The sequence below is a fragment of the Electrona antarctica genome (assembly GCF_951216825.1).
Source record: "Electrona antarctica genome assembly, chromosome: 5".
Lineage (NCBI taxonomy): Eukaryota > Metazoa > Chordata > Actinopteri > Myctophiformes > Myctophidae > Electrona > Electrona antarctica.
Window position 1 is genome coordinate 32349875 of NC_136810.1, and position 27982 is coordinate 32377856.

General features: G+C 40.2%; 2 protein-coding genes across 3 annotated transcripts; both read left to right on the forward strand.

The window, feature by feature from the left end:
* The first annotated feature begins 994 nt into the window (after nucleotides 1–994).
* bmal2 (basic helix-loop-helix ARNT like 2) lies at nucleotides 995–21867 on the forward strand. 2 transcript variants are annotated; one of them, XM_079502050.1, is made up of 16 exons: nucleotides 995–1082; nucleotides 4851–4977; nucleotides 5117–5203; nucleotides 8544–8701; nucleotides 9290–9369; nucleotides 11878–11970; nucleotides 12131–12248; nucleotides 12484–12633; nucleotides 12825–13065; nucleotides 13985–14091; nucleotides 14413–14563; nucleotides 14727–14791; nucleotides 14892–15006; nucleotides 17060–17150; nucleotides 17233–17332; nucleotides 18623–21867. In XM_079502050.1, exons 1-16 carry the CDS (start codon nucleotides 1067–1069, stop codon nucleotides 18778–18780), a joined length of 1857 nt encoding a protein of 618 aa, XP_079358176.1. In that variant the 5' UTR covers nucleotides 995–1066; the 3' UTR covers nucleotides 18781–21867. The 2 variants fall into 2 exon arrangements, with proteins under 2 accessions (XP_079358176.1, XP_079358175.1); XM_079502049.1 differs by lacking the exon at nucleotides 995–1082 and adding an exon at nucleotides 1381–1426 and having other exon boundaries at nucleotides 4848–4977.
* Nucleotides 21868–23812: 1945 nt separating this feature from the next.
* Nucleotides 23813–26147, forward strand: LOC306923538 (guanylyl cyclase inhibitory protein; the record flags this gene model as incomplete). The annotated part of the gene is made up of 5 exons (XM_079501707.1): nucleotides 23813–23883; nucleotides 24709–24841; nucleotides 24991–25140; nucleotides 25606–25711; nucleotides 26010–26147. 5 exons carry the CDS (start codon nucleotides 23813–23815, stop codon nucleotides 26129–26131), a joined length of 582 nt encoding a protein of 193 aa, XP_079357833.1. The 3' UTR covers nucleotides 26132–26147.
* Between the last annotated feature and the right edge of the window lie 1835 nt (nucleotides 26148–27982).

Genomic DNA, 27982 nt, shown 5'->3' on the forward strand with positions numbered 1-27982 from the left:
GATTCTAGAACAAGCACAGACTCCTTCACGATATGGCGTTGACAACACAGCAAAAGCTAAACAGGGCAGGCCTCATAATAATGTATTTGGGACCGTCATCAAAGGTAGGCTATAGTCTACTCTACACACCCGAAATAGCCTACAGGTCATTACAAAAACTGCTACGAGGATAAAACCAGAAAAAGACTTGTTTACACCAGGGTCCTCCATTTTCAATCCATCATAAAGACATACAAATATACACTTTTATGCAACAAAATAAATCATCATATAGGCCTACACAGTTTTTTACAGGGGCCATGATTCGAATTGCAGCTTTGTAGCGGTTTTGAAGCTAAAAGCCATGTTTGGGTTATTAGTAAAAGGTTGCCTTCGGTGCTGCTGAATGCTGATTCCATGACGGTAGTAACATAGTTATATGATATGGACGGCAGAGGGAGTCTGCGTGCCATCTTCCGCGTTTAGCACAGCACAAACCTTCTCCGATTAGTCACGTCCCCCCCACCCCCGACACACACACAAAACAATGGACGTAGTAGTCCACACACTGGCTCACGTATGCCCCCCCATTAGCTAGCCAATTAACGCAAACATCCCGGTAATGTAATGTTAGGCGACCGTCTCCTCGCATTTTTTTTCTAGCCCATCCAGGAATCCTCCTGGGGAACATTATAGTCACACTCTGGCTCCTCCAGCAATGTCGGCGAGGAATGTAGCGGCCGGCGACGGTGACGGACTGACGGACGAGCGGGCAGCAGGTGAGTTGTTGAGCGCCGCACAACAACTCTTTAATAATGGTAATAACAAGCAGGTAATGTGATCGAAGCAGAGATGGGCGCCACGGAGGAGAGGAGATCCTTTAAGCTGTGCGTGTGTTGCGCACACACAGGCGCAGCACAGCATCGCCGCGGCTGGCACAACTTTGCGCTTCTCAAAAGTGGGTCAGTAGATCAGTAGAGCAAACTTGCTCGTTCCTTCCTTCCTTCTGGTGATCTGATCCATGGCGGTGATGAAGAGTAGACCGACCACCCTTGATGTCTGAAGACCAGCACGGTGCGTTCGGCACATGGCTTATTGGGGTCGTGAGTGTGTGTGTTGTATCTAACAGACGAGTGGTGTTATTATTGAAGCATTAAGAGCTTGGACGTAAATAAATACCCCCCCCCAACCCACACACACACACGCCACAGCTCGAGCTTAGAGCTATCGTTAGCTTAGCATTGCGCAAATATAGTGTCAGTGTCACTCGTCAAAAACAACAAATCTAATAAGCGTCGAATCGCGACGCTGAGCTTAGTGCTCTGTTCTTTTTGATGAGCGACACCATCGTACTGCGATGTATCAGTTGTACTTTTTAACAGTAGGCCTTGTTCTGCTGGACGACGAGCCTTTATTATTATGAAGTCAATGTGGGGAATGTTGTTGGGTGAGTTTAAATGACCTACTTATTTATTGTGTTTATTAGTATGCGTGTTTTTGTTAATACACACATTTTGGTTATTATTTAACCAATCGTTTGCTAAGCCTACACAAATGTGCAGTGTTTTACTATATATATATATGCTATATTATATATATATATATATGCTAATAATCAAACATATGCTAATAATATATGCCAATAATCAAACTATATTTATGATAACTGAAGGTATGGTGCTCTGCTCTCATAATAATGAGCTTATTGTAATATTTATAATAGGCCTAGAGGAAACATAACATTCGTTCTTTTGGAATTATCCAATCCAACCACAACAAACTGCCTAATCTCACTTGTGTCGCAACTCGCAAATTGTGTTTACAAGTTCAACTTCACTTGGGTGACATGATTCAGTGCAAGCTGGAAGCTACCCAATGCAGTTGCATTTAAAATTACAGACATACATGTGTGCATTTGCAAATAAAGTTTGGGAACATTTGTGAATAAGTGAAATAGGCTCAGCAGACTACTATTAGCCTATTACTACTACACTACTACTACTTTTAAAATTGTTATCATTCTTCTAATCTGATTTAAATCTGACAAAATATTCTCACATATTGACACTGTATTTAGTGCAGTTAATGGCATGCTTTAACTGCACTAAATAGTAAATACCTCTTATGTGCATGTTTAGATCTGTGACAGTTATATAAAATGTATGTCAAATGACTAGTATGCTGGTTATGTGCAGAAACCACCAATATTTGTATTTATTTGTTTGTATTTTTTATTTTATTGTATATTAAAAACATTGTGGCTGCCTGCCCCCCTGGTGGGGCTCTTCACTGTCAGGTGAAAAGAAGATGGTTGGCTTGACGGCCCGACTATCGGAGGAGAATCGTGGCTATCTTCACCCTCCCAATTACCTATTGTGGGGGTTAGCAGAGATGGAGCACTTGTAGAGAGGCAAGGGAACGTGGAATTGGCTTAATTATCAAGTTGGGATATGTCTGGTTGGGGCGTGGGGGATTTCTGTCATTGAATATTTAAATAAAAATATTTTGAAAATAAAAACATTGAATGGCTTCATGCATGAGTTTCATGCATGAAGATTAAAATGGCTAGGACACTTTGGTAGAGGTTTGGGTTGTGTAAGACTAAGTTACCTTGCCATGAGGTGGGAAAGAAAAAAAATTAATTGCTCCATTGATTAGAAGTTGATAATTCAAAATATGCTCCTCGTTGACATCCATTGTACTGTGAAGAGGCTTTGGGGGCTCTCTTTTAGCCTGTAAACGAACACAAACAAAGCTAATTCTGACAATAAATAGAACGTCATCAAACCGGACTAGATCCGTGGATCTGGACTCTGGATCTTCAAAAATAAAAATCAACAGGAAGTTGACATTTTCTTGTATTACTATATGAAATCTAAACTTTGTTACTAAAAAACTGACCAAAATAAACTAAATTAAACATTTTCATTTTCATTCCCTTAATGTATTATCTTGTATATTTTTGTCCAAGTGGCACCCTGGCTTGTGGGCCGAAGGCATGGGGAGAGAGTATGTTTTTATGGCTGTTTTGTGCTGTTTTATACAGCTGGGCCCATTATTGTGATGTTACTGTTTTATGACATATTGTTTCATGTTGAATGTGTGTGTCTACCCCTAATCATATACACAATAGAGGTAAAGCATCCAAAGATGTCACACTGTTTAAAGATGTTGATGTACAGTATAGCATTTAAAGAACTTTTCTTGTTACCACCGTGGACTGACTTCCGTAGTGCGATATCCTCTTAGATCAATATCATTCATAAAGGTACTGGGTCGCACACAGTGGCAAGAGTGAGTTTTTTCTCTTTGTATGTTTACATGTCACAAGAGACAAATGTTCAGTTATTCAGCCTTCACACTGACTTCACTTGCCACTGTTTGTGACCCAGTACCTTTATGAATGATGCCATTTACAATGGCAGTCTGGCTGAAGATCTGCTACTTATGCAGTTATGTAAGCCATCAGGTCAATATTAAGAAACATAATATGATTAAAAGACAAACAATTCTCAAAATAACTTTCTCTGTGACATCAAAGCCTTTCATACTTCATAGGAGTACACTGCCCTGGGTCATTGGTAATCTGAGTGGAGAAAACTTGGGGACAAGTGGGAGTGATTAATGGACAAAATTTGGAAAGACGACTCATGAGAGAACAATCAGTAACGTGTGTGAGCATCTAGTTCCCATCTTCCAAACCCTAAACATTTCCTAACATTTCTTTCCTGGAGGTGGCAAGATTAAAAATCAGGTTGCCGATGATGTTGATGGTTATTTGGGTCACTGGATTTGTGGAGCTGGAGCATAGTTAAAAATAGATTCTATCTAAGGACATCTCGCGCTGTAGTCTTGTGTGTACACAGACAGTACACATGTGTGATTGATACAGTTCTTGCACTCTGATCACATCTTAGCATTGACATTTTCAGTCACCTGAGGAAGAGTTGCTCTTATATGTTTTTCCTTACAGATCACTCTAATGCAAGGGTTTCCAAGCAATTTGTTTGTGAGCCAGGCACTACCATCCAGAATAAAATATTTAGTTTTGTGTTGAGTGTGGATATGGGCAAAGATTAAATTGAGTTGCACATTGAGTTGTCTATTCTTGGATATAGTGGTAGACGGGGACAGAGTCTCATCATGTTCTGGCTCTAACCTAGCCCCGTACTTAATTCAATCAGTCAGTGTGGAAAAAACCTCTCAAATCGCAACATAGTTGCAAAACATTTAATACTAATACTTTATCGTGAGCTCTGGGAATTCTGCCTGATCCTTAATTCCACTGTTCTCATATCACACAAATACCAACAGCTTTCTCCAAAACAACCCAAAATGTCATGGCCAGGGACCACATGCAATACATTCATAGACCACCAGTGGCCCACACGCCACCACTTGAACCTCTGCTCTACTGTATGAGCTTCATAGTAGTCACTGAATATGTTTTAATATGACCACAATATAACCTTATTTACTGATATCTCTTTACCATAGATCAAAAATGCAGATCTGTCACTTTGGTCACTGTTCCTCCTAGCTAACCAAACACTTTGAAAATCACTTAGATATTTCTCCTTGCCTCCTTGATCCAAAATCCAGGTCAACTGGGCTTGCTCAGCATTTCTATTCATGTCACAGAGCAGCGTTGATTTCATAATTGAATCATGCAGTCCATCTGTATTGAAGCAGATGCTTGTATTGCTCTGTATTGTGACTGTTTTGATTTGTGTTTAAAATCGTATATAAATATCTTTCATTAAAATAAACACTTGAAGGAAATGCACTAGTATGAGGGATTTGTATTAGTATTATTTCTGCATTAATCCTCACTGCTACTTGCAACCTGCTTTGTCTGCATTCTCCAGAAGATATGCTGGTGGTGGAAAACCAAAGCGACTCTGTCTCTCTGCTCAACCTGATGATCCCAACCTCAGCCGCTGGCATATCCTCAAGCATGGAGATGCCAAGGAAGCGCAAGGGTAGCATTGATAACCAGTAAGCTTAGTTGTGGTTTCTATGTAAAAGTGTTTGTTAACCTAATGAAAGCTGGTAATCAGCAGCCTTGAATTGATGTCATTGAAAAATAAATTCTATGACTATATCCTATTAATTGTCATTGTCACTTTTCTCCCAGGTCTTCCATTCTTGACACAGATATGGAAGATGACCAATCTTGCAGGTCAGACGACGAGGACCAACATGTAAAAATAAAATGCTTCAGGTATATTTTATATTTTTAAATACCCTCTCCAGTAAAAAATAATTTAAAACATACTGTGTATTTTCCTACATATTTTTGTTTCCTGCATGCATCAATCTTCAACCGCTTATCCGTAGTCGGGTCGCGGGGGCAACAGCTCCACCAGAGCTCGAGGACCTCCCTAGGGAGGCGCCCGAGAGGCATCCTAACCAGATGCCCGAACCACCTAAGCTGGCTTCTTTTCAGGCGAAGAAGCAGCCACTCTACTCGTTTCCTGCATTTTGTTTTTAATTATTATATAAAAATATGAATCGCCATAAATTCGAAATATAAAGATATACCGGTGTGTGTGTGTGTGTGTGTGACTGTGTGTGTATATATATATATATTTTTTTTTAATCAAAAAAGTGAGGGGCACAGCGAGGGGAGTATTTATATCGGACAGATATGGCTTACGTTGTCATTTACTGCACTAAACAAAAATTAAAGTCCACAGACATGGCTGGCAAACAAATTACATCATAACTGACCTAAACAAATATTAAAGTCCATAGACTTGGCTGGCAAACGTTTTTTTGGGGGTTTTTTTTAATATAATTTTTTATCCCACAATTTTGCAACCTATTTTTCACCCAGTGTCAATTATCTAATGTAATCCTGGGTGCTACACTTCCTCTGCCAATCTCTGCAGATGGACAGAGAGACTCTTCCGGACTCCTGTCAAATCTCGCGAGAGTTTGTTGCTGGGATAAAGAAAGGTCTATAACGAAGTAGATTTTCTCCTGATTGTAGTATGAATATCTTGGAAATATTGTGTGCCTTGTGGTGATTTGGTCCAATATTTAGTTCAGTGACCATGGAGCTAAGGAATGGTTCATAAGCTGTGTTCATGTTCACTCTCCCATTGGAAATGAATAGAGGGTATGCGCATGCTTAAAGTGAATGGCACATTGAGTGGCAAAGCAACATGCAAAGTGAGTTTAACATTGTTTAACGTTGTTTAATGCAATCAGATAGGACTTCTCTGTTTGGATGTATGGGCTGTCAAGGCCAGAAAGTAGTTTTTTACCACTCAGTAGGCATTCCTGCATAACATCCGGGTTTGATAATGATGTCACACGCATACCCTCCATAGACTTCAACATTCTTCCCGTCTGCTAATAATGTGTCCGCCCACACGGGAAGTAAACCAAAGATCGCGACTCTTGCTATTCGCCTCTTGGGCTCTATGCACACAGAATAACTCTTCCTACATCCGGGCCACTTCCCTACTTCCTTTACAGGTGTTACCGATGATACTAATTGTCTCCATCAGGCCGAAGGCATGAGGAGAGAGTATGTTTTGCACTCCGTCTGTGGACAGCTAATCTTTTTCAAACTCCATCCTATTCCTGATTGGCTAAGATTGGGTTCCAAAGTTCACAGGACTGCTCCGTTTGGAACAAAATGTCACAAATCATGAACACATTGTGTGATTTCCGTGAAATGTTGCACACACATTCCCACTAGGCCCAGGAAGAAATGCCACTTGAAATGTCTTACCTCAGTGTCATGGTGGCGCTATAACTGGCCGATTTGTGTTTGTACCTATAACTGCACCGATCTGTATAAAACTTTGTATGCACACTAGAGGCCAAGGTAAACCATTGCCCTGTATTTTTCACATCTGCTCTTTATAGCGTCACCAGGAGGCCGACTTATGCAAAACACATTTTTTGTAATACTCCTTCAGATTTTATCCAAATTTTACACAAATGGGTACACATGATCTCTATAGTCATGTGATCAAGAAGGGTCTGTTTGATTTCTCATATTCCATCCTGATTGGCTTCAAAGTTTTCAGGAGTGGCCCGTTTTGTACAAAATGCCGCAAATCATCAACGCAGTGTTGGATTGCAGTGAAACTGAACTCATATACCCACTAGGCTGGGGAAGAAATGTCACATTTTCTCATGGTGGTGATATAACAGGCCAAGTCGCATCTTTACATATACAGTAACTGCACCATAAAACTTGGTATGCTTACAGGCCAAGGAAAAACGTCTAGCCTGTATTTTTCAATTCTACCTTTTGGAGCGCCACCAGAAGGCCAACTTATGTGCAAAACCTTCATTATATTAGTCCTTCAGATTTTATCCAAATATCAATCCTGGTGGAGACCTGTGCCCCGAGGGGCACTTCTAGTTAAGGCTTTGTTCCATTTAGTGTGCAATGGTTCTCAAACATTTTATTTTCAAGGACCCCAAGAACTCTGAGAGTGTACCAATGGAACCAAATTGACCCTTGCCTTTTGGTTCCATTTGTACACTCAGAGTTACACAACCGTACGGGCCATTTGGAATCCACTCAGCACACTTTGAGACCCACTGGTGTAGTTTCCAGTGAGCCAACATGCACAATAGCAGCACCCTGACTTTGCTTGACCAGAATGGAACAGAGCATTCATTAGTATCATCGGTAACACCTGTGAAGGAAGTAGGGAAAGTTTGGAAAGTTCTTTCCAAAATGTTGTGTGCATAGAGCAAGCCCCCAGAAGGGCTGGCCAATGTTGAAGCACTCGGCCCTACTGGTCAGAGCTGGGACTGCAGGCGGGCCGGTGCATTTATCACGAGTAAACCCTGTGCAGTGGAGGTTTAACATTGAGCACTTCCGCATTTTGGACACTAAAGTTTGGTGTCCAAATTGAAAAAATGCGGAAGTAGACCGTTCTTCCGGGTGCTTCAAAACGCCACTGAGAAACTTACATTGAAATGAATGGCAGGGGGCGGGGCAGCCCACCCTCTATCCTTTATAAGTCTATGGCATTAGCCTGGGCAGCCTTCCTTTTCGGGTTTATGATCCGGTCGGGAGCGGATGATATCGCTACGTCATGTTGTAGTCATTGTTTTGTAGTCATCAGTCAGGAACCATCAATCTGGAACTTCCTTTTCCCTCAAACAGATTTTTCTCAATAAAAGCTGCAGGCTACGAGAGCTTTTATTGTTCTTCATTTGAGGGAAAGATGATGGTTCCTGCCTGATGACTACAAAACAATGACTACAACATGACGTAACGATATCATCCGCTCAGACCGGTTTACACGGCAATTTTGTAACACAGACCAGGCTTTCCTCAGAGGTGGAAAGCCTGGTGACGCGAGGTTACTATGACATAGAGCCCATTCAGTTTGTTGGAATGCCCAGCCAAGCTGGAGACATGCTCACTGCCCACTGTCACATCTACAATGTCTCTGACAGACGTCTATATATTTAGATTCTCAGAAATGATATGCATGCTACAGTTTGTATGACCTCTTGACCTGCGGCATACATGCAGAAAATGATGTATGTATCCTGATAAGCTCATCTGATACCTTTTGCAGGGAGCCCCACAGTCAGATTGAGAAGCGTCGAAGGGACAAGATGAACAATCTGATTGATGAGCTGTCGGCCATGATCCCCACCTGTAACCCCATGTCACGAAAGCTAGACAAACTCACTGTGCTCAGAATGGCTGTGCAGCACCTCAAATCTCTTAAAGGTAACTCTTTCGCCCAGGGGCTCAAATTGACTAACCTGACTCCGCCAGATGGGGCAGCAGAGCCGCTGATTGGCCAGGCCGTTTTGTGGCCGGAGCATCAAGTCTGCCTGAGAGTTCCCAGATGGGAGCAGGAGGGGTGAACCCAGTGTATTCTCTGCTGCCCCATCTGGCGGAGTCAGGTTACAAATTGACAGCATCCGAGCACCACGGAAGAAATGTGACCCTTTCGTTTATAAATCTAGGATAGTTGTATTTCTATATAGTGTTTAATGTATTTGAATTTCAAAGCACACTTTCCACTATGCTCTCCCCACTACATTTATTCACCACCATAATATGTTATAATGCAGATAAATATATATGATATACAACACAAACATGCTGTGCACTGTATATATACTTACATATTTCGGTCTGCAAAAAAATAAGTTTGGCGGGTAGAATTCATCTACCAGACTGGCACGCTGGTCAGCTAAATGGTTCATTTCAGACCCTACATTCCCTTATTCACTGATTTAGAGTGAATTTCTTTATTGCATGCAGTGTCTTATCTTGTAAATGTATCCTGAAATTGTCCCTGTTCTTCAGGTTCCACTGGCTCTTTTACTGAAGCAAACTACAAGCCATCATTCCTTCCTGATGAGGAACTCAAACACCTCGTCCTTAAGGTAAATGCATGTAAATGCAAACATAACACAGATGATAAATGATTATCTCCGCAAGGTCGAAGGCGTGGCCGAGACTATATTTTCGCCCCTGTCCGTCCCTCTGTGTGTGTGTGTGTGTGTGTTTGTGTCCTTGTGTCCGTCTGTAAGCAGCTAATCTCCGGCCGACCAGAGCAGAACCTCTGTCCCATATTTTTCACAACGGCCTGTTATAGCACCACAAGGATTTTTGCTAAACAATCGTCATAAAAATGATATTGCTCTTACAGGGTTTGTCCGAACATCACTCAAATCGGTACACATTATCTCTATACTAGGGCATAGCAGTGGCCAAACTGGTGCCAAACTTTCATTTTAATACATAATTAAACATTTTAGGTTTATTACATAGGTACCCCTTTTTAAATAATCTTAAACCATGCTCAGGGTGTTTCTTTCTAACAACTGAGGTCTGCTTCTCCAAGGTCAAGTGCAAGACATTTTAAGCTCATTAGTCATTATCTGGCCATGGCCTCCACTAGAACAACCTAACCGTGTTGTGCATAATACTCATTAAGCTTTACTACCTACATTACTGTGTTTATTTAGCTTTGAAACTGCATAGCAGGTTTCCTTGACATTTATGTTTCTACCCCACTTAGTACATAAGTCAACAGGGCATAGCTCCCTGTCATTGTCTCATAAGTTATCATGTTGACCTCACAAAATCGGATTTATTTTAGAGAAAGCTATAGAGGCTATGCGCATGCATAAAGTGAATGGCAAATCGAGTGTCAAAGTGAGTGGCAAAGTGAGTTTAACGTAGTTTAACGTAGTTTAATGCAATCATATTGGACTTTTCTGTTTGGATGTATGGGCTGTCAAGGCCAGAAAGTAGTTTTTTGGCACTCAGTGGGCGTTCCCGCATACCTTCCTGGTTTGATGATGATGTCACGCGCATACCCTCTATTCCATTATCTTAAAACAATTTACAATTTAGGCATTTAGCAGACGCTCTTAATCCAGAGCAATTTACAGTATAAGCAAGAACAAAAAACATAATGTAAACGTAATACATCATATACATAAAAATGAATCATACGTAAGCTAAGAACCTAACAGTGGAATTTCTATATAATGAAACTATGCATACTGTATATACTATATAGTGGTATGTCTACAACTCTACATAAAATGCTATCTAAGTTACATAAATTGAGCCTTTACATACGCCTGTAAGGTCGTCTATGGCAGGGGTTCCCAACCTTTATATTGTCACGGACCGGCTGACAGTTCATAAGATGTTCGCGGACCGGCAAGAGGGGGGGGGGGGGGGGGTAACGTTCTCACGGAAGACAGTTGACTGGCCCTTAAATAGGCTACCCGCTGCTATATTATTATTATTATTATATCACATCATAACGTTATATCATTGAGCTAAATGGCGTTATATCAACAAAGTATGATTTTTTTTTTTAAGGTTAGGCTTATGTCTTTTTCAGAAATGACTTTGGACATATGTGGAAAACTTTAGTTAAATATTCAGAGTGACGCACACATTACTTTACCTGGGTACTAAAGTACCCAGGTAAAGTAATGTGTACATCATCTTTTGATACTTGAATGTTTTGACATGAAATAATAATCCTGTACCGTCACCGCGTGTAGTGTTTTGTTTCATTAGTGCGAGCGACCGTGATAATATAGGCTGCAGCTGTTGTTGCTGCTGCTGCTGCTCGCTCAGCACACATGAACGGTAAAGATAGATACCAAGGATTGGTCAGTGATGTCACTATTATGCTACGCAACACTGAAGTAACACAGACTCGAAGCCGTTTATAAATCAGTCACTTGTCCGCTGACGTATCCTTGGTATTTTCATTCGAACGGACAGAGTAAACTTTTGGAAATTCCTTGTGAAGATGTGTCGTCACTCTCTCTACGTCGTCCTCAGACGAGCCCTCCATCGGCGTCTCCAGTCATCTCGGTTCTCCATACATCTGTCCAGCTCATTTGTGCTTTCTGCACCAGCATCTTTCTTTAGTACGTCCACGTAGGTCGGTGTGGGACGTCCTCTCGATCGATGCCTGTGTGTTGGTTCCCACAGTACAAGCTTTTTGGCCGGGAGTTCTTGGTGTCAGTGGCAGTGGCCAGCTCATCCTCCTTACTGCTATCTTCTCTGTTACACTTGGTAATGCCCCGTACAGACGCTTGTTGGTGATGTGCTCGTCCTGGTTGATGTTCAGTACCACACGTAACATTCTGGTGTAGCTCCCGTCCAGAGCAGCCTAATTTAAACATAGGGAGTGTGTTTGTCAGTGTGCCTGGTCTAATAAAAATAAATTGTAAAACCTTGACAAAAACACCTCGGAGTGCAGGTCTGCCTAACCAGGGCCCGCAATCTTTGGAAGCCAGTCGTAGCCAATCGGAATGGAATCTGAAAAATTCTCTCTGATACATCTTGATCACTCCTGAGGCAATGTGTACTTACATTAAGTTTAAATAACCTGTTTTTTTATTTTGGCTCTCCAGGCTGCAGATGGCTTCCTGTTTGTGGTAGGCTGTGATCGTGGAAAAATTGTCTTTGTCTCAGAGACCATCACAAAGATACTGAACTACAGTCAGGTACAGCTTCTACTTTTCGTAAAACTGTATATTTGGGGTCCATTATCTTGGGATATACAAAAATATATGCTTTGACCTGGAATTGCTTCAGGTCAAAAATTGATGAAGAGCATGGAATTTGCTTAGAATGTATAGAATTATTATTTTTTTCTTTCTACAGTCGGAGCTGATTGGACAGAGTCTATTTGATTACATTCACCCTAAGGATATGGGCAAAGTAAAGGAGCAGCTTTCAGCTTCTGAGTTATTCCCTCGCGAACGGCTAATAGATGCTAAAAGTAAGGCGCGTGTGTGTGTGTGTGTGTGTGTGTGTGTGTGTGTGTGTGTGTGTGTGTGTGTGTGTGTGTGTGTGTGTGTGTGTGTGTGTGTGTGTGTGTGTGTGTGTGTGTGTGTGTGTGTGTGTGTGTGTGTGTGTGTGGTTAATGTTTTAACACTGGTATCTTGTTCCCAGCTGGTCTGTGTTCATGATAAAAATAAACAATTGTGTAACTAGCACCATTTTGTTGTCCGTAGCTGGTCTGCAGGTGCAGGCTGACCTCCCAGTCGCTGCGTCACGTCTGTGTTCCGGTGCACGGCGCTCCTTTTTCTGCCGCATGAAGTACAACAAGATCACTGTCAAAGTAGAGGACAAGGAATTTCAAGCTGCCACTTCAAAAAAGAAAGGTAGGGAAGAGAACGTATCCATCCAATTCACATTGGAGCCCACCATTGCAATTTGCACTGTTGGATTGGAATAATTGTCAGTTGATTTGACATAATTATTTTACAACTCTGATAACAATTGTAAATTATGAATTTGATTGATCATTGAACGCGGATTAGCATTGGTGTAATTTGTGTCCATGTTTGTGCAGAGTCTCAGAAGTATTGCACAGTCCACTGTACAGGCTACATGCGCAGCTGGCCCACCAGCCAACTGGGGACAGAAGGCGAGGGCGACCCGGAAAAGGACAGCTCCCATTTCAGCTGCTTGGTGGCAGTGGGCCGTGTCCATTCCCACTCCTCCCCTCAGATCAATGGGGAGGTTCGGGTTAAACCCACAGAATTCATCACGCGCTGTGCCATGGATGGCAAGTTCACCTTTGTTGATCAAAGGTAGCGGTCATCTTGTGCTTCTTCGTTATTTAACATCTTACATTTTCCATTGTGCTGTCAAGGTCTGTCTGTCTGTCTGTCTGTCTGTCTGTCTGTCTGTCTGTCTGTCTGTCTGTCTGTCTGTCTGTCTGTCTGTCTGTCTGTCTGTCTGTCTGTCTGTCTGTCTGTCTGTCTGTCTGTCTGTCTGTCTGTCTGTCTGTCTCTCTCTCTCGACTCTCGACTCTCTCTCGACTATCTCTCTCTCTCTCTCTCTCTCCACCTCTGCTAGGTCTAAGGTAAGTGTGTTACAGAGTAGAGGAGCACTAGAAATATACCCAGTGCAGATTATTCTTATTTTTAATAGCTTCCCACTGAGCAATAGTTGTCTAATTAGACAGCCATTTAGATATATATTAGACGTCTATTTGACTAAATAAATGCTCAGTGGGTTCCATATCATGTCAATCGTGCATTGCTTTCATGTTGCATCATCTCATCAGCATATGATCCTGTCCCTGTTTGATTCGTCATATTTGAATCACAAATTTGTCAGCTTGTCCACAGAATCATTTATTTGTGAAAGCATCATCTGAGCAGGTCTAAATTCATATAAGCCTGTTTGATGTGACTTTGTGCTGATGAGAATAATGTAATTTGACCAGCTACGGTATTAGTGTCTGTGAATGCTACAGAAAAAAGGATATTATGCTAAATTAATACTGTGATTATCCAAAAAAGCAGTTGTTTGTTGATAGGATAGATTTTTATTGTGGGGTTCGTAATGAGTTACATAATGAAGTAATGGATTATTGGATTCACCTATTATCATAGATACATAAATAAATGTGAACCCTCAGTGGACCAAAGAGTTGGATTACTGTAGTGAATTCAGTCTAACAAATCAATTAAGATATGTGGTCTTATATGTCCTTACCACCAGAGCGACAACCATTCTAGGATATCTTCCCCAGGAACTACTTGGGACATCATGCTATGAGTACTTCCATCAAGATGATTTACCACACTTAGCTGATAGTCATCGAAAAGGTAAGTAAGTTCCAGTGTTCATAGATCTCATCTCACATCCATTGTTTTCTTGCTTCTGATCTGTCAGTAGTGTTCTCATCATGTCTTACTCTTGCCAAACAGTATAAGATAAATATTTTACATCAATGGTCTTGCAAACTGTATTTGGGCAGAGCATTGAATCAAGATTATCATGGTGATTATAAAAATACACTCATTGTGATTGGATATAAACTTTGTTCTACATTAGATGAATTGCAGCACAGCATAACACATGGAAAATACTGGAGCATATGTTTGTTGGTTCCATTTTCTAACTTAGGACTCTTTTCTTTCCTTCAGTGCTACGGAGTAAAGAAAGAATTGAAACAAACTGCTATAAGTTCAAAATGAAAAATAGCTCTTTTGTCACTCTGCAAAGTCAGTGGTTTAGTTTTGTAAATCCCTGGACCAAAGAAGTAGAATACATTGTGTCAACTAATACAGTCATATCGTGAGTACAAGCATTTTTCAGCATTTTCTTCACCTTCACCTTTTCTTCGCCTCTGTGCATGAACAATATTATTATACTGTATACACAAGCATAATATACCTGGTGTGTGATAAATGTGTATTATTCAGCTCACCACATATTATTTCTTCCATTCTATGCAAAGGCATGACCACATTCGAACAAGCCAGTCAGGAATCAAGCTTGAGAAACCAAGCAAGACCTGCGAGGGTTAGTTCAACTGTTTAAGTGGAACATTTACATTTCTTCAGTGTTGTTGTTGTTGTTGTTGTTCTAAAGACTAAATTAGAACTATTTTATGTTATTGTAGAGGATGGCAAAAAGCTTCTACCAATTATTCCAGGAGTCTCTGCCACCCCCGGTACCATGATCTATGCTGGAAGCATAGGGACCCAGATTGCCAACGAGCTGTTGGACTACAACAGGTGAGAGAGAGAGAGGCTGAAATGGTGTTTTTCCATTTCGCTGTTTGCTTGTTCTTTGTAACATCCTTGTTCTGCAAGCACTATTCCTGAACACTTAACACTGTTGTTGACTGACAATGATTCATGGCTCTTATTCTGGAGAAGAAGGTAAAAACATCCGCACACTGGTTTAAAGCTTCCACAATTTATTTGCGTTAATGGTGCAACATTTTGACCATATAGGTCTTCATCAGGCAGATTTATTTTTAACACTCAATCGGTGGTATGGTAGTTCTGCCAAGAAGAGTGCAGGGCAGAAATCGTAGTTCTACTGTTGCTGCTCCAAGGACAACTGAATCATAACAAGATAGGCTGCACCAAAACGATATCTACTGTATTAGGCCTAGTGGAGAGTGGAGACATCTAGGGGCCTACAAGCTATGAAATATCACAATGGATATAAAGTATCATAAGTGGTGGTAAAATATATAAGTAAATAAGTTAATGATCATTTATAAGTAAAATATAAAGGTTAGATTAAGTGTCCACATGAGGACGTATTCTGCGTTACCCGGGCAAGTATTTAGCTGATCTGCCCTTTCTGCCACACAGAGACAGCGTTTTAGGGGACTTAACCGGCTAATTTTGAAACCACCTCCCAGAGTGGCAAACTTTGGAGACGCGACTTTGTCGTCTCCATGTGTACAGCGAATGCTGTACACCATAGTCCCCTCACCCCCTCCAAACTAACCTCACGTCACCAGACTTTCCACCTCCAGTATCACAGCTATTTTATATTTGCACATAATGTCAATAAATCTCGAAAATAGCCGATCTGCAGCCATGCAGTGAGCTTGTAGATGAGCTATTTTCGGAGAACAGATATAAATTATGGTGATTACCAATCTGGAAAGACAAGAAAAAAACGGATGATTATTGTTAGCCTACTAATGGTGTAGTGTAGAATAGATTAGTATATAGCCAGGCTATAGTATAAAGATAGGCAGCACAGCCACACAGCCGTCTGTCCAGCCTACCTCTCTGGCATGCAGGTCTGACTGCGCAGTGCACACTGCACGCAAAGTGCTTTGTCTTCTTGGGTTACTGTCCATATTCCTCTATAAACGGCCTGTTTTCACGGTTTCTAATTCCTCTTTTTCATACTTTTGTATAGCCTATGTGCAATGTTTAGCGATGTGCAGGCAGCAGGTGGAATCAATCAATCTATTAACGAGCAATTATCTGACATTCAGAGTTGTTGTGCTGCTGCACACAATATATATATATTCAATCTCCAAAGTCAAACTCATATTAAAGTTCACAATACATCATGCTGCCCCTCATGAGCTTTAAGATCTGCAAATCTCATATACATTACTTTGTAGCCTACTTCTGGCAGAAGAGGATATATGATTGAGAATATGAGTAGGCCTATGTAAAATCATTAAAATTGTAATGATTTGTAATGAAAAGAAAGAAAAACATCAGCTACAGTTGATTATGCCTATGCCTACTGAATGATTATGCCACAATGCCACATATATATGCATTTTACAGGCCGTACATATAATATAGCCTACACTACACGCAGCTTTCTCTGGGTGTCCGGAGCTCTACCGCTCTCGTCTGGACTACATGCATAATTAACATAACCGCAATGTGGACGCTCAAAACTTTAATATTTTCAAGCCCGAGCCGTTCTCGTGTTGAAGGCCTCTAAAGCAACCATGTCATTTCTTCCACAACGACTTACAGTATAAGGTCAAAATGTTGTGCCATTAAAGATGGACTTCACTCCAGCCTACTGATTAGACTACTAATTTGTGTGTCATCCTTGATGTCCAGCACCTGTCCTAAATACAGGTACAAGATGTGCACACGTGCACACAATCTCCTCTGTGAACATGCCTCTTATTCTGACATTGTAGCCTACTTTGGAAGACACTCTGGATATGAGGCATTTGAATTTAATTGCAGTCTCTCTGCACTGTTGTGGAAGCCAAACCCTCCAACTGTATATTTAGGGTTCATTATTTAGGTTTTACTCATTCAGTCTGTTGTCTGTCTGCTTTAGGATGAACTCGTCTCCTTCGAGTGGCAATGCCAGCCCATTCAGTCTACTGCAGGATAAGTCCCCAGTAGCTCACAGTCAAGCTAGCAAAAATGTAAGTCTTTTGAAAAAAGAATTTGTTGTGTACGTGTCTGTGGGCGTACTGTAATTAATTTGTCCTTGTTTTTGGTCTCTAGGTGCCAAATGGGGAGTCGACGGATGTGGAAATGCCAGCAACATCAAATTCAGAAGATGAGTCCCAGGGTGTGCCATTCTCTGGAGGAGAAACACTCATGGGTACCCTCCCTCCATCCACTTGAAAAAGCTTAGTGTCGTGGTAGGACAGTGTAGCCTCAGGGCACAAAGGATCTCGCCTCCAATACACGTTGTGTATATTATTTTGTAAAGAATTGACACCAAAACCTTTGAATCCAATGGGCTTTTCATCTGAAAAGGAAAAGAGAGATATAATCTCTGCTCTTCTAGCTCTTTTAGTCCCTCTCTTAATGTGTTTGCGAAACAGCTGTCTAGTCTCAGTTTAGATATTTTATTAGCCTCAAGTTCACATCTGGGGGACACATTCCTCTGGCAGTACAACTGTAGTTAAAATGGAACATTCAATCTAGATGAGCATCATATTTCATTATAATTCTATCTGTGATCAAATTGAAATCTGCTGGAACATTGTTGGGTGATTCTGGAATTAATTTATGACAAATAGATGATGGAATGTTTATAGGAATGTTCCTTTTTGCGTTATACCTGCTACATATGGAGATGTGAATTTGAATCACTTTCAACCTGCCTATCCTGTCCTATTTTAGACATGCTATTTTAGACATGCTAGGCTAATAATAATACATTTTCAAAATTACAGAATATAGCAGATCTACAAGCTAACAACATTGTGAGCTTTAATAGATCAGCTATTTTCCCTGTTCTTCAGTACATTATTGTTAGCCTCATAGCATAAATGACACGAGAAGGAATAAAAATCACTTTCTACCTAGGCAATCTAGGTGACTTAGGCAATCATGAGAAAGAAATGCACATTTTGCCTAAGTTTCGTTTATCTGCCTTTTAATGGCAGCTTGTAGGAAATAATATTTCTGCCTAATTCTACTCTCCTAACACTGCTGATTCGTCCTGCCTTATTGCCAATGTTGTCTAGCCTATAAGATTGCTTGTTACAGTCAAAAAGTTTACTTAAAGGCACTATCTGCTTAAGGCATTTTGGAATGTAACATTGTAACAAGCATTCTGATAGAGAAAGGCGCAATTCTTGGAAATTGCAATTAAGTACAGTACGATTATGATGATGATGTCACAGGGAGCCTAAAAAGTTTATACGAAATAAAGTCGGGCAATTACTATATCCTGGTTGCCTCTGGCAACCACACTAATGCACAATGAAGCAGCAGTGTTAGGAGACTAGAGTTGGGCAGAAGTGTCAATTTGGCCCAAAAATGACTTGGGCAATTTCTATGCTATGAGTCTAATGTAATGTAAGTTATATGTATTATTATGAACCATTTTGTGGTTGGTTCTACATTCCTCACTTTTTTGTCTTCTCCCCTCCCTTTTCAGGGGAGAGCTCTCAGATGGAGTTTGACGGCATGGTGGGTCCTGGTCTTGGTAGCCTCACCAACGACGAAGCTGCCATGGCTGTGATCATGAGCCTCCTGGAGACGGACACCAACCTGGGTGAGGACTTGGACTTTGAGGAGATGCGCTGGTCTCTATAAAACCCTGCCTCAAGGTGTTGACACCTTTATAAACATCCGACCTCACAATTGACCTGTTGGACTGCTTACTCAAAGATGCGGCAATCAGTTTGTTGTTTTTTCTAAAAGACACTTTTTATTTTGTATTTATTTGTTGTGTTTTTGTAATAAGCTGTGTAGTGCTCTGAAAGACATGACGATACAGGACACCTCGGCTATCCCACCTCCAGTGAGGAGAAGAAGAGGGAAGGGGGTCCCATTTCTAGGCTGTCTCTAAAACGTCTACCTGCCATTGGCCATATTCAGACCGCAGCCATCTTGCCAGCAAGGTGATACCTAGGTGCTACTTCCCATAGACAGCCCATTCATCCAAACAGAAAAGTCCTCTCTAATTATATTAAACAACGTCAAAATCACTAACATTGCAGGCAGCTGTAGGGAAAGCTTGAATTATCCTCTTTCAATCTGTACATTTGTATGTGCACATTCAAAACAGGTGGTACGCATGGGCCATTGAGTGATATTCAACGAGCGCTTCCAAACTCCAACACTTAGAAAAAAATCACATGCAAGGAATTTCTTGACAGGAAGTAGCTCATAAAATGTCTAGGGTGGATTTTTATGAAACAAACACTTTACAGAAAGAGGATAATTCAAGCTTTCCCTGAGCTGCAATGTTGGTGATTTTGACATTGTTTAATATAATTAGATAGGACTTTTCTGTTTGGATGAATGGGCTGTCTATGGGAAGTATCACCTAGGTAGCACCTTGCTGGCAAGATGGCTGCGGTCTAAATATGGCCAATGGAACTCCTTCACATTCAGTCATGTTCTTGTATCCGAGGGCCCCCCCAGTGGGCTGCACCTCAGATTGCACCGCTATTGGTTTGCTCAGTCATCCCACAGCAATTACTTAATATAACCCTCAGCCAAACATTAGAACGCATAAACACTAGTAAATGAATGGCTTGGGATTCCTGTTTATATTTCCCTTATCTATACTTGAACAAAGGGTGGGAGTAACAATGCAAAAACACTAACAAAAAACACTGATTCCTTTCTTATTTTGAAGGTTGTAATTTGACTAGGTAGGTTGAATTAAAATGAATGAAAGGCACCAATGTAGGAGATTGTTAGCCTGGTGATCTTAATATGACCTCTCAGTAATACAGTGACCACACCTCCATGACCTCAGACCTTTGAGAGGTGCCTATTAACCGTTACACTCTACAGTATGTTCTGACAGACAGTATCTTTATCTGAAACAGTCCAGCAGTTACACTCTCTGATACACTGTCATTTTTTTCACTTGCATGCAAACCTCCATAGAATCTCAGGAGCAGTCAACCTTAGTATTTTCTGACCTGCACACTTTTTTCGTCCTCACCAGCTGTAAATGTTAAAATTTCAAATAGGCAGCTGCAACTGTTTCTTGAACAGCTAGAACGAGCTCGCAGTATAATTTACTGTTACCTGGATATCATTTTAAGATATTTTGTTGATGTATTTGACTATTTGTATACTTTTTAAATTGTAACAACCACACAGTCAATTTGAAAGTTGACCATGATGGGGCCCCCGACAGATGTAAGACATTTCAAATGACGGTTTTGTAGGGAAGTGATGATACATTATATCAATAGAGGCTGAATTGAGAACAGTGGAGGTGGTTACTCAGGGAACCGTGTAGCAGTACTGGATCATCTGTAGCAGTACTGTATCCTCTGATTTATGTACTTACTTCCATGAATATACTTTTGGGGGATATGGTAAGGTTAGCAGGTCCTTATTCTCAGCCTTATAATTCTTGTAGATAAACCATAGTTTTGGTTTTCATTTTTTGTGAGATTGTTTAATCTACCAATATGCATATACAGCCTATTCGTCCACTCTGTGATTTTCAGCAACATTTTCAATTGTTTGAATGATTGTGCATAGTATTTAAGGGGCTAGCTATGCAGCACTGACATTCCAAGAATTTCAAGTTTCAACTGTGCACCAATTTTCTCTTACACAGTAAAGTCCTCATTGTTCATTTATCTATTTATGTCATCCGTTTATGTCTTTAACACAGAGGATTTTACTGTGTGTGTGTGTGTGTGTGTGTGTAACTGCCATTCCCATACCATGTAACGACAGAGGAACTTTGCTCCAGAATATGGGAGTGGACCTATTGCAAACTCCCAGGTGAGCACAACTGACCATATTCTTTTCCTGAGTCGTCCTTTCATCCAGATAGACAGTACATTAGTTTCCTCATGGCTAGAAAGAGGTGTCGTAAATATCATCAGCCTGCATATAGTGGGCATATAGGAGAGTTGAAACGTGCTTATCTTCCAGTCACCTTCCACTATCAAAGCTCCAGCTCCAGTATACATTATGCATACCTCCATTTTTCAGAGATTATGACCCCATGACAATTCCTCCTAACTTCCTTGGTGGCTGCTAAAGCACACAACAGTGCATCAAATCCAATGGAAACTGTGATACCAAGTGCAGAGAAAGTGGTGATAATCCAGTGTAATGATGAACTGCTACCGTAGATCATCAAAGGACTTCATCAGACCGTTATGGCATTTTGGTGTAAATACTATTATGACCCAAAGCTACGGACACTAGTTTACTAGGTTTAAATACCTATGTGGAAAAACCCCATAATGCAAGCTAACAAGAATTTAATTTAGCTACTGTCCTAACTAGAATAATAAAATGTTATTTATAAAGCACTTTTCAAAACCGTACAAAGTGCTCAACAATAGCAAGATAAAATTCATGTATAAGGAAAAAGGCCCACTCCTGTGGTGTATTTTCTCACTCTACATTTTCACAATTTCCTCTGCATTTACCCATCCTAAAGTTTAGGAGCAGTGAGCGCTATTAATACAGTGCACAGGGAGTGTTGCTCACAGGCATTTTTAAACGGACCAGGGCGCGAACCATCGCAGATGAATGCCTTGTTTTGTGCATTAAATGGCTCTTCTTGAACTTTGTTTTCTCTGGTCTATTGAGAACCTTTTTTACTATTATTAAACCCATTATTCCTTCACATGCTGGTGTATCACAAACAAAGGCAGACATATACACACTTGCTTTTCTTTCTTTAAAATCATCAAATATCCACCCTCCCCCCTAATTTAGTTATGCCAATTCTTGATTTCCCCAAAATCCCCTCGCACAGTATGTTGTACTGTCACTGCTGCCCCTACTGGCTCACATGTCGGTGAGGACTGAGGAGCCTCTTATCGGGAGGACCATAGATAAATACAGTACATGTAAATATGGCATTGGATCCTGTCTCCTAATGCATACATGCCCCACTTATGTCTACAGAAGCAGCTTCTGAATTCTCAACCGAAGTAGATTGGTTTGTTACAAATGTTAGACATGTAGAACTGATACAGGCTGCTTGGCTACAGTATATTAAAAATTTGCTTTTAATAACAAAACACCGTATTACATAGATAATAACATAATTAGCCACCGACCACAGCCCATAGGAGTCCCTGGTGCAGCAACTCTCCTTATTGAGATAATTTCACTACACCCAGAGTCCAAAATAATTGCCAATCACAAATGGAGATCCTTCACACTTTTCATTCAGTCCTAAAACTGGCCAGAAATGTACATTGGGCAATCAATCTCCTGAATTCATAAATGGTGAGCTGTAGATCAGCTGATAAGCATAAGCAGATAAAAACATGCATTCAAAGGAAATAATATAGACTATATACTATAGGTATACATTAGGGATTCATGATTATTCATGATATCCTATCAACAATATTCATTGATTTTAGCTGCTATTTTATAATACTACTCCAGTGCCGGGCTACTCAGAAATTATGCAAGTCGGAAACAAAACAAGTTGGTAATGCATGCCCTACTAAATTATGCAATAGATTGGTCCCTGCCCCTTTCAGAACGACGAGGGCACCAGGAAATATTTCCCCATTCATTTTCCCCATAGACGTAAGCAAAACTATTTATTTAAAGGCATTTTAGCCTCGGACAAAGCCAACAGCCGAGTTGACAAATCATGACGATAAACTCATGTTTTTGGGTACCGAATAAATAATAAAGAAAAACAAAAACTAAGTGTTATATCCTGCCCTTTTCTTCTTCTTTCTAATTATTTGTTGGGCCCCAAAAAAATTGTTTATAGTCATGATTTGTCAACTCGGCTGTTGGCTTTGTCAGAGGCTTAAATGTCTTAAAATAAATACTTTTTCAAACGTCAAATTATTTCCTGGTGCCCTCGTTGATCTGAAAGGGGGCGGGACTGCGATACTATGCCAGTTGTTAGAGTACCCGTTGTACACGTCGGTCCCTTTTATGCCCATATATGGAGAGACTTGTATGTCCTCATGGATGCTCTGATAACTTTGATTGAACTCAATCAAGTCAATTTCTCCTTCCCATTTGAAATAGAAAACAAGATGTTTTGTTTTCTGAATGAAATGTTTTTATTAAGGTGTGTGTGTGTGTGTGTGTGTGTGTGTGTGTGTGTGTGTGTGTGTGTGTGTGTGTGTGTGTGTGTGTGTGTGTGTGTGTGTGCGTGTGCGTGTGCGTGTGTGCGTGTGCGCGCAATGTGTGTGTTTATTCTTTCAAGCAGATGTAGACAGCAATCATGAACCCACCTGCTTTATGAGGGTTAAGGTTAACCCTTTTGTATTTGTTGATGACATGTATTATTGTGTTAATGTGTTATGCTATATTGATTCATTGAATACATAGGACCACAATAGAAACAAGTCCCCAGGACTTTTTGTGTTATCCTTTTAGCCTTAATGTATGACTGTACCACCTGCTGTTTACATTTATGATTAATAAAGTATTCAATCGATACAAAATACAGTAATATAGAGTAATTTCTGTTATTTCAACTCATATACCCATCCTGTTTATTCCCCACAAGCAGATTAGGTTTCATTAATTTGTCAAATGTGACATGGGTAAGTGTAATTAAGAAAGTGTAGCATAAGCTGGGATTTGTTGTGTGTGTGTGTAGTATATAAAGTCAGCAGCAAGTGCAGCGCCATTATTTAGTAAAGAAATGGGGCAATCAGCAACTCTGCCTTGCAGGAGAGAGGAATCATATGTCACAAAACTTTATGAATGGTTTAGGTAAGTTTTCTTTTCTTTCGAATTCAACATTTGTTCCTTTTCTTTTCTTTTTTTCAGGAGACTTAAGTGAAAGCCCTGTTATTATCAGGGTTTTATAGCTAATGCAGTTCTACTGCATGCACAATTGCTTGAGTGCAACAGATGTATTGCATTTTGAAGGTTAGAATTTACTAGAGAATGGAGCAAGAAGATCCAGAAACAATATTATGGTCCTTGAATGGTTTCTGGCTCTGTAGTTGTTAGAAATATATTGGTGAATGTCTTTTACATGATGCATCAGGTTTAAACAACAGTTCTGGTTTACTACAGATTAACAGGAATTTACCACATGGACCAGACATGCAACTGTTTTAATTACTATTAGGACATTTTAAACAAATAATGTATAGAATATTTGCTTATTATTACATCCATATAATGATGTACATAACTTTTCATTACTTGTTTGACAGTTCAGACCTGTCAGTTCTGTCTACCCTGAACTGTTTTCCGGTGACTGATCTTGCTAGCCATAGAAATGAGCTAAAACAATGGATGGAGCATTCATTGAGTAAACAGTCTAAGCAAGATTACAAAGTGGCTAGTGGGTAAGCCTAATTATCTTGGCACTCCGCCACCACGGCATAAACAACGGCGTAAGCTAATCTCTAAAGGTCAAGTTAAAGGTTGACCTCAATTCCCTTCAGGTTAAAATGCATTTAATTTCTCATCTGGACCTCAGGTACACAATTTGCTCTTCAAGAAGAAAGCTTATTTATAGATAAATATGTTCTGTTATTTGGGCCATGATCCTGTGTCTGTTCTCTGGTTCTCTTTCTGTCGTAGGAAGTTTATTAATGAATGTCCAAGTGGACTGATCACTATGCATGAGTTCCGAAGGCATTTCTGCAATGGGACAGTGGGCAATGAGTCAGCTGAATATGCAGAGCAGATATTCCGCACACTGGACAATAATGGGGTAAACCGTGTATATGCTTGGACTAATTTAATGTTTATCAAAAACAGTTATTTGACCACACCCTTTACAGCACAATTACCCAGCACAATACCCAATATGCAACAATATGCAAAGAAATCAAACGTATTAATGAAGGTGGTTGTCTCCAGGATGGGGTGGTTGATTTCAGGGAGTATGTCATGGCCATCAGCATGCTGATTGAGGGCTCCTCTGTGGAGAAGCTGCGTTGGTCATTCAAGCTATATGACAAAGACAGCGATGGAGCCATCACCCGGGAGGAAATGCTGGAGATCATGAAGGTTGGTAGGCTCACGGTTTACAGGTTACAAGACTTTTGCTTGTAACCTGAGTATTTCTACATTATTGCTACATTTACTGCAAACTGACTGATTGACTGAATTGAAGAGTGCACCAACAGCATAGTGTTACAGTATAAAGCAGGTCTCAATACAAACTATTAACCTTTTTACCATTTACTGGTGGAAGAAGTACTATTATTTATGGTACATTTATAAAAAGATAAATCAACAGTCATTTGTACAAAAATCTGATACATTAACAATGCAATTCCCGTACATATATGATGTAACTATAATAATAGATATATTTTTATAATTGATTTAACTGATTAGATTGATGAACTATAGCAGCCCTATTTCAGTGCCATTTTGAGATTCAAAACAACTGTCCAACGTAGGCCTACTTATATGGCTTTACAGGTGTTGCATATCTTATAGTAAAACTTGATCTCATTTTGCTTGCAGGCTGTGTATAAGATGACCGTGGCTGCTGCTTTTACCAAGTTCAACCCACTTACAGCTGAAGAGTGCACCAACAGGATATTTACGAGGTTGGATAAAGACAATAATGGTGAGGAAGTATTACAGTAATAGCATTTCTCAGTACATACAAACTAAGTAAAAGTCGTGCATTAAAAATGATACTTCAGTACTTTACTCATAATGCAGAATTGTCCATTTCATGTCTATCTGCTATCTTGGTGGTACTTACTGGTTTTCTTGGCAGCAACATATTGGCACCCCTATACATATCTACAGTTCAAACCATTTTATTCTGATGCACTTTGTAAATTGCTCTGCAAAAGACCATCTGCTAAATGCCTGAATTGTTATTGTAAATTGCCTTCCTTTCGATGCCTTGTGTCCAGCTGTCATCAGCTTAGAGGAGTTCATCGAGGGAGCTTTGGATGATGAATGGATCAGGGAGATGCTGGAATGTGACCCCAACACTGTAAAGGTAGAGAGACTGAAGAGGGACCCTGCTTTATAGGGACACAAGCGTAAGCTGAAGAGGAGTATTCTGATATTCCGAGTGATTTCACCCAGATTTCACCCAGATTCGGCACAAACAAGGGACTAAATTATTTTCGCTCCTACGCCACCAAAATGTGGAACGCCCTACCAACAGTCATTAAGACATGCGAATCCCTTGACTCCTTCAAAACCGCTCTCAAAGGGCACCTACGGATGGCTGCAATTCGAAACTGGCCCCCGTAAAATCTGAATCCCCCCCACCGCCCCCCCCCCCCCCCCCCCCCCCCCTTTTTTCCCTCACTGTATATGTTTCTTTTCCCTTTTTCCCTCCATTATGATGAATTCCTGTTCTGTTCTTTGTCTATATAGAAGTGTCTATTTGTACGTCTCTAAATGTTTTGATGAAATGAACATGGTGGACCCTCTTGTAAACAAGTGTAATGCTTAATTGGGTCGTCCACTCACAGTTAACAGCCTTTGCATTGAGTTGGTGCTTGAAATGTACTGTAATTCTGCAAACTGTTAATACATATTTCAATCAATCAATCAAAATTATGCCAGATAAGTTTTGACTGAAACTGTCAAGAATCAACCTGTCAGCGGTTTCCATAACAAAGTGTGTCATGGTTTGTGATCTAGTGAAAGGGTTACTCACTCCTAGACTTTGGCACAGTCTACAAAATCTGTATGGCAAAGCAAGAGCTGCTTCACCTTGTTGTTTTGTTTCATTCTTGTTGTGATCTGTTTAGGTTTTCGCCTTTCGTTAATTATTTTCTTCTGCTTTAATATGTTTTCTTCTGCTCCTTTTTTTCTGTTTTGTTTTACTAGCACTTTGGTTCGACCTTGGTCGTTGAAAATGTGCTATATAAATAAACTTTGATTTGATTTGATTTGTTTCTGTTGGGTGTTTGTATTTGATTGGTTGGTAGTACTGAAAGACAGACAGTGATTGGTTGGTAGTACTGTAAGACAGACAGTGATTGGTTGGTAGTACTGTAAGACAGACAGTGATTGATTGATTCTCAAACTTTTTAATTTCAAGGACCCCCCCAACTGACCCATTTGTCAGTTGTGGAACCATTTTTGTGGGTCGCAAGTGAATATTCCTTTATTTTTTGCTTCCTAATGTCATTAATTATTATTATTTTTTCTAAATATGTCTACGGAGCCCCCGAGGGCACACGTGGTACCCCTGAAAGATATATACCCACACTATGTCATATTAAATAAAGCGACCCTTGATAAATAAATAAATAAAATACCCCTGAAAAATATATACCCACATATTATGTCCCCTCGGGAGCTCCATAGATTTCTACAAAAATGCATACATTAAAAAAAACTCCAAATAAAATAAAAATCCAAACATTTTTCAAAAATAATTTCATTTATAAAATCAAAGAAATTCACTAAATTAGAGAAAATGTTTTCACGCCACGTTGCGACTTGTGAGCTTGCAGATCTGCTATTTTCACTAGGGCAAAAAGGTTTGGGAATTAACCATTGTATTATGCTACATGACCTTTAATACATGACCTTTTGAGTATACAAATGGAACCAAAATGATTCGTAACGCCACTTTGAGAACCATTGCTGTACAGCATTGGTCCTTTTATGTATTCTTTAATGTACCAGTTATGGTGCTATTTTTCCAACCCAGTCTCCAGCACGAAAAATCAACCCATTTTTCTGTGTCTAAGTGTATTTATACACTGTCATCCTAAGTAATAAACCATAATGTTATGAAATTGTAAAATTGCATTTGTCTCTCTTGTTAGGGCTCCAAGCAGCAAAGCTGCCCTAGTGTACTGTATCATCTGTTATATTATTCTTTCTTCTCCAGTAAAAGTAGGCCTATATGGGTCTC

Bases quoted from the DNA above. Each gene is read 5' to 3' on its own strand.
- bmal2 (XM_079502049.1), top strand. From the start codon at position 1,399: ATGAAGTCAATGTGGGGAATGTTGTTGG. The intron at 9,370-11,877 runs GTAAATGCATGT...TTGGCTCTCCAG, and splicing joins TCAAACACCTCGTCCTTAAG to GCTGCAGATGGCTTCCTGTT. The intron at 12,634-12,824 runs GTAGGGAAGAGA...ATGTTTGTGCAG, and splicing joins TGCCACTTCAAAAAAGAAAG to AGTCTCAGAAGTATTGCACA.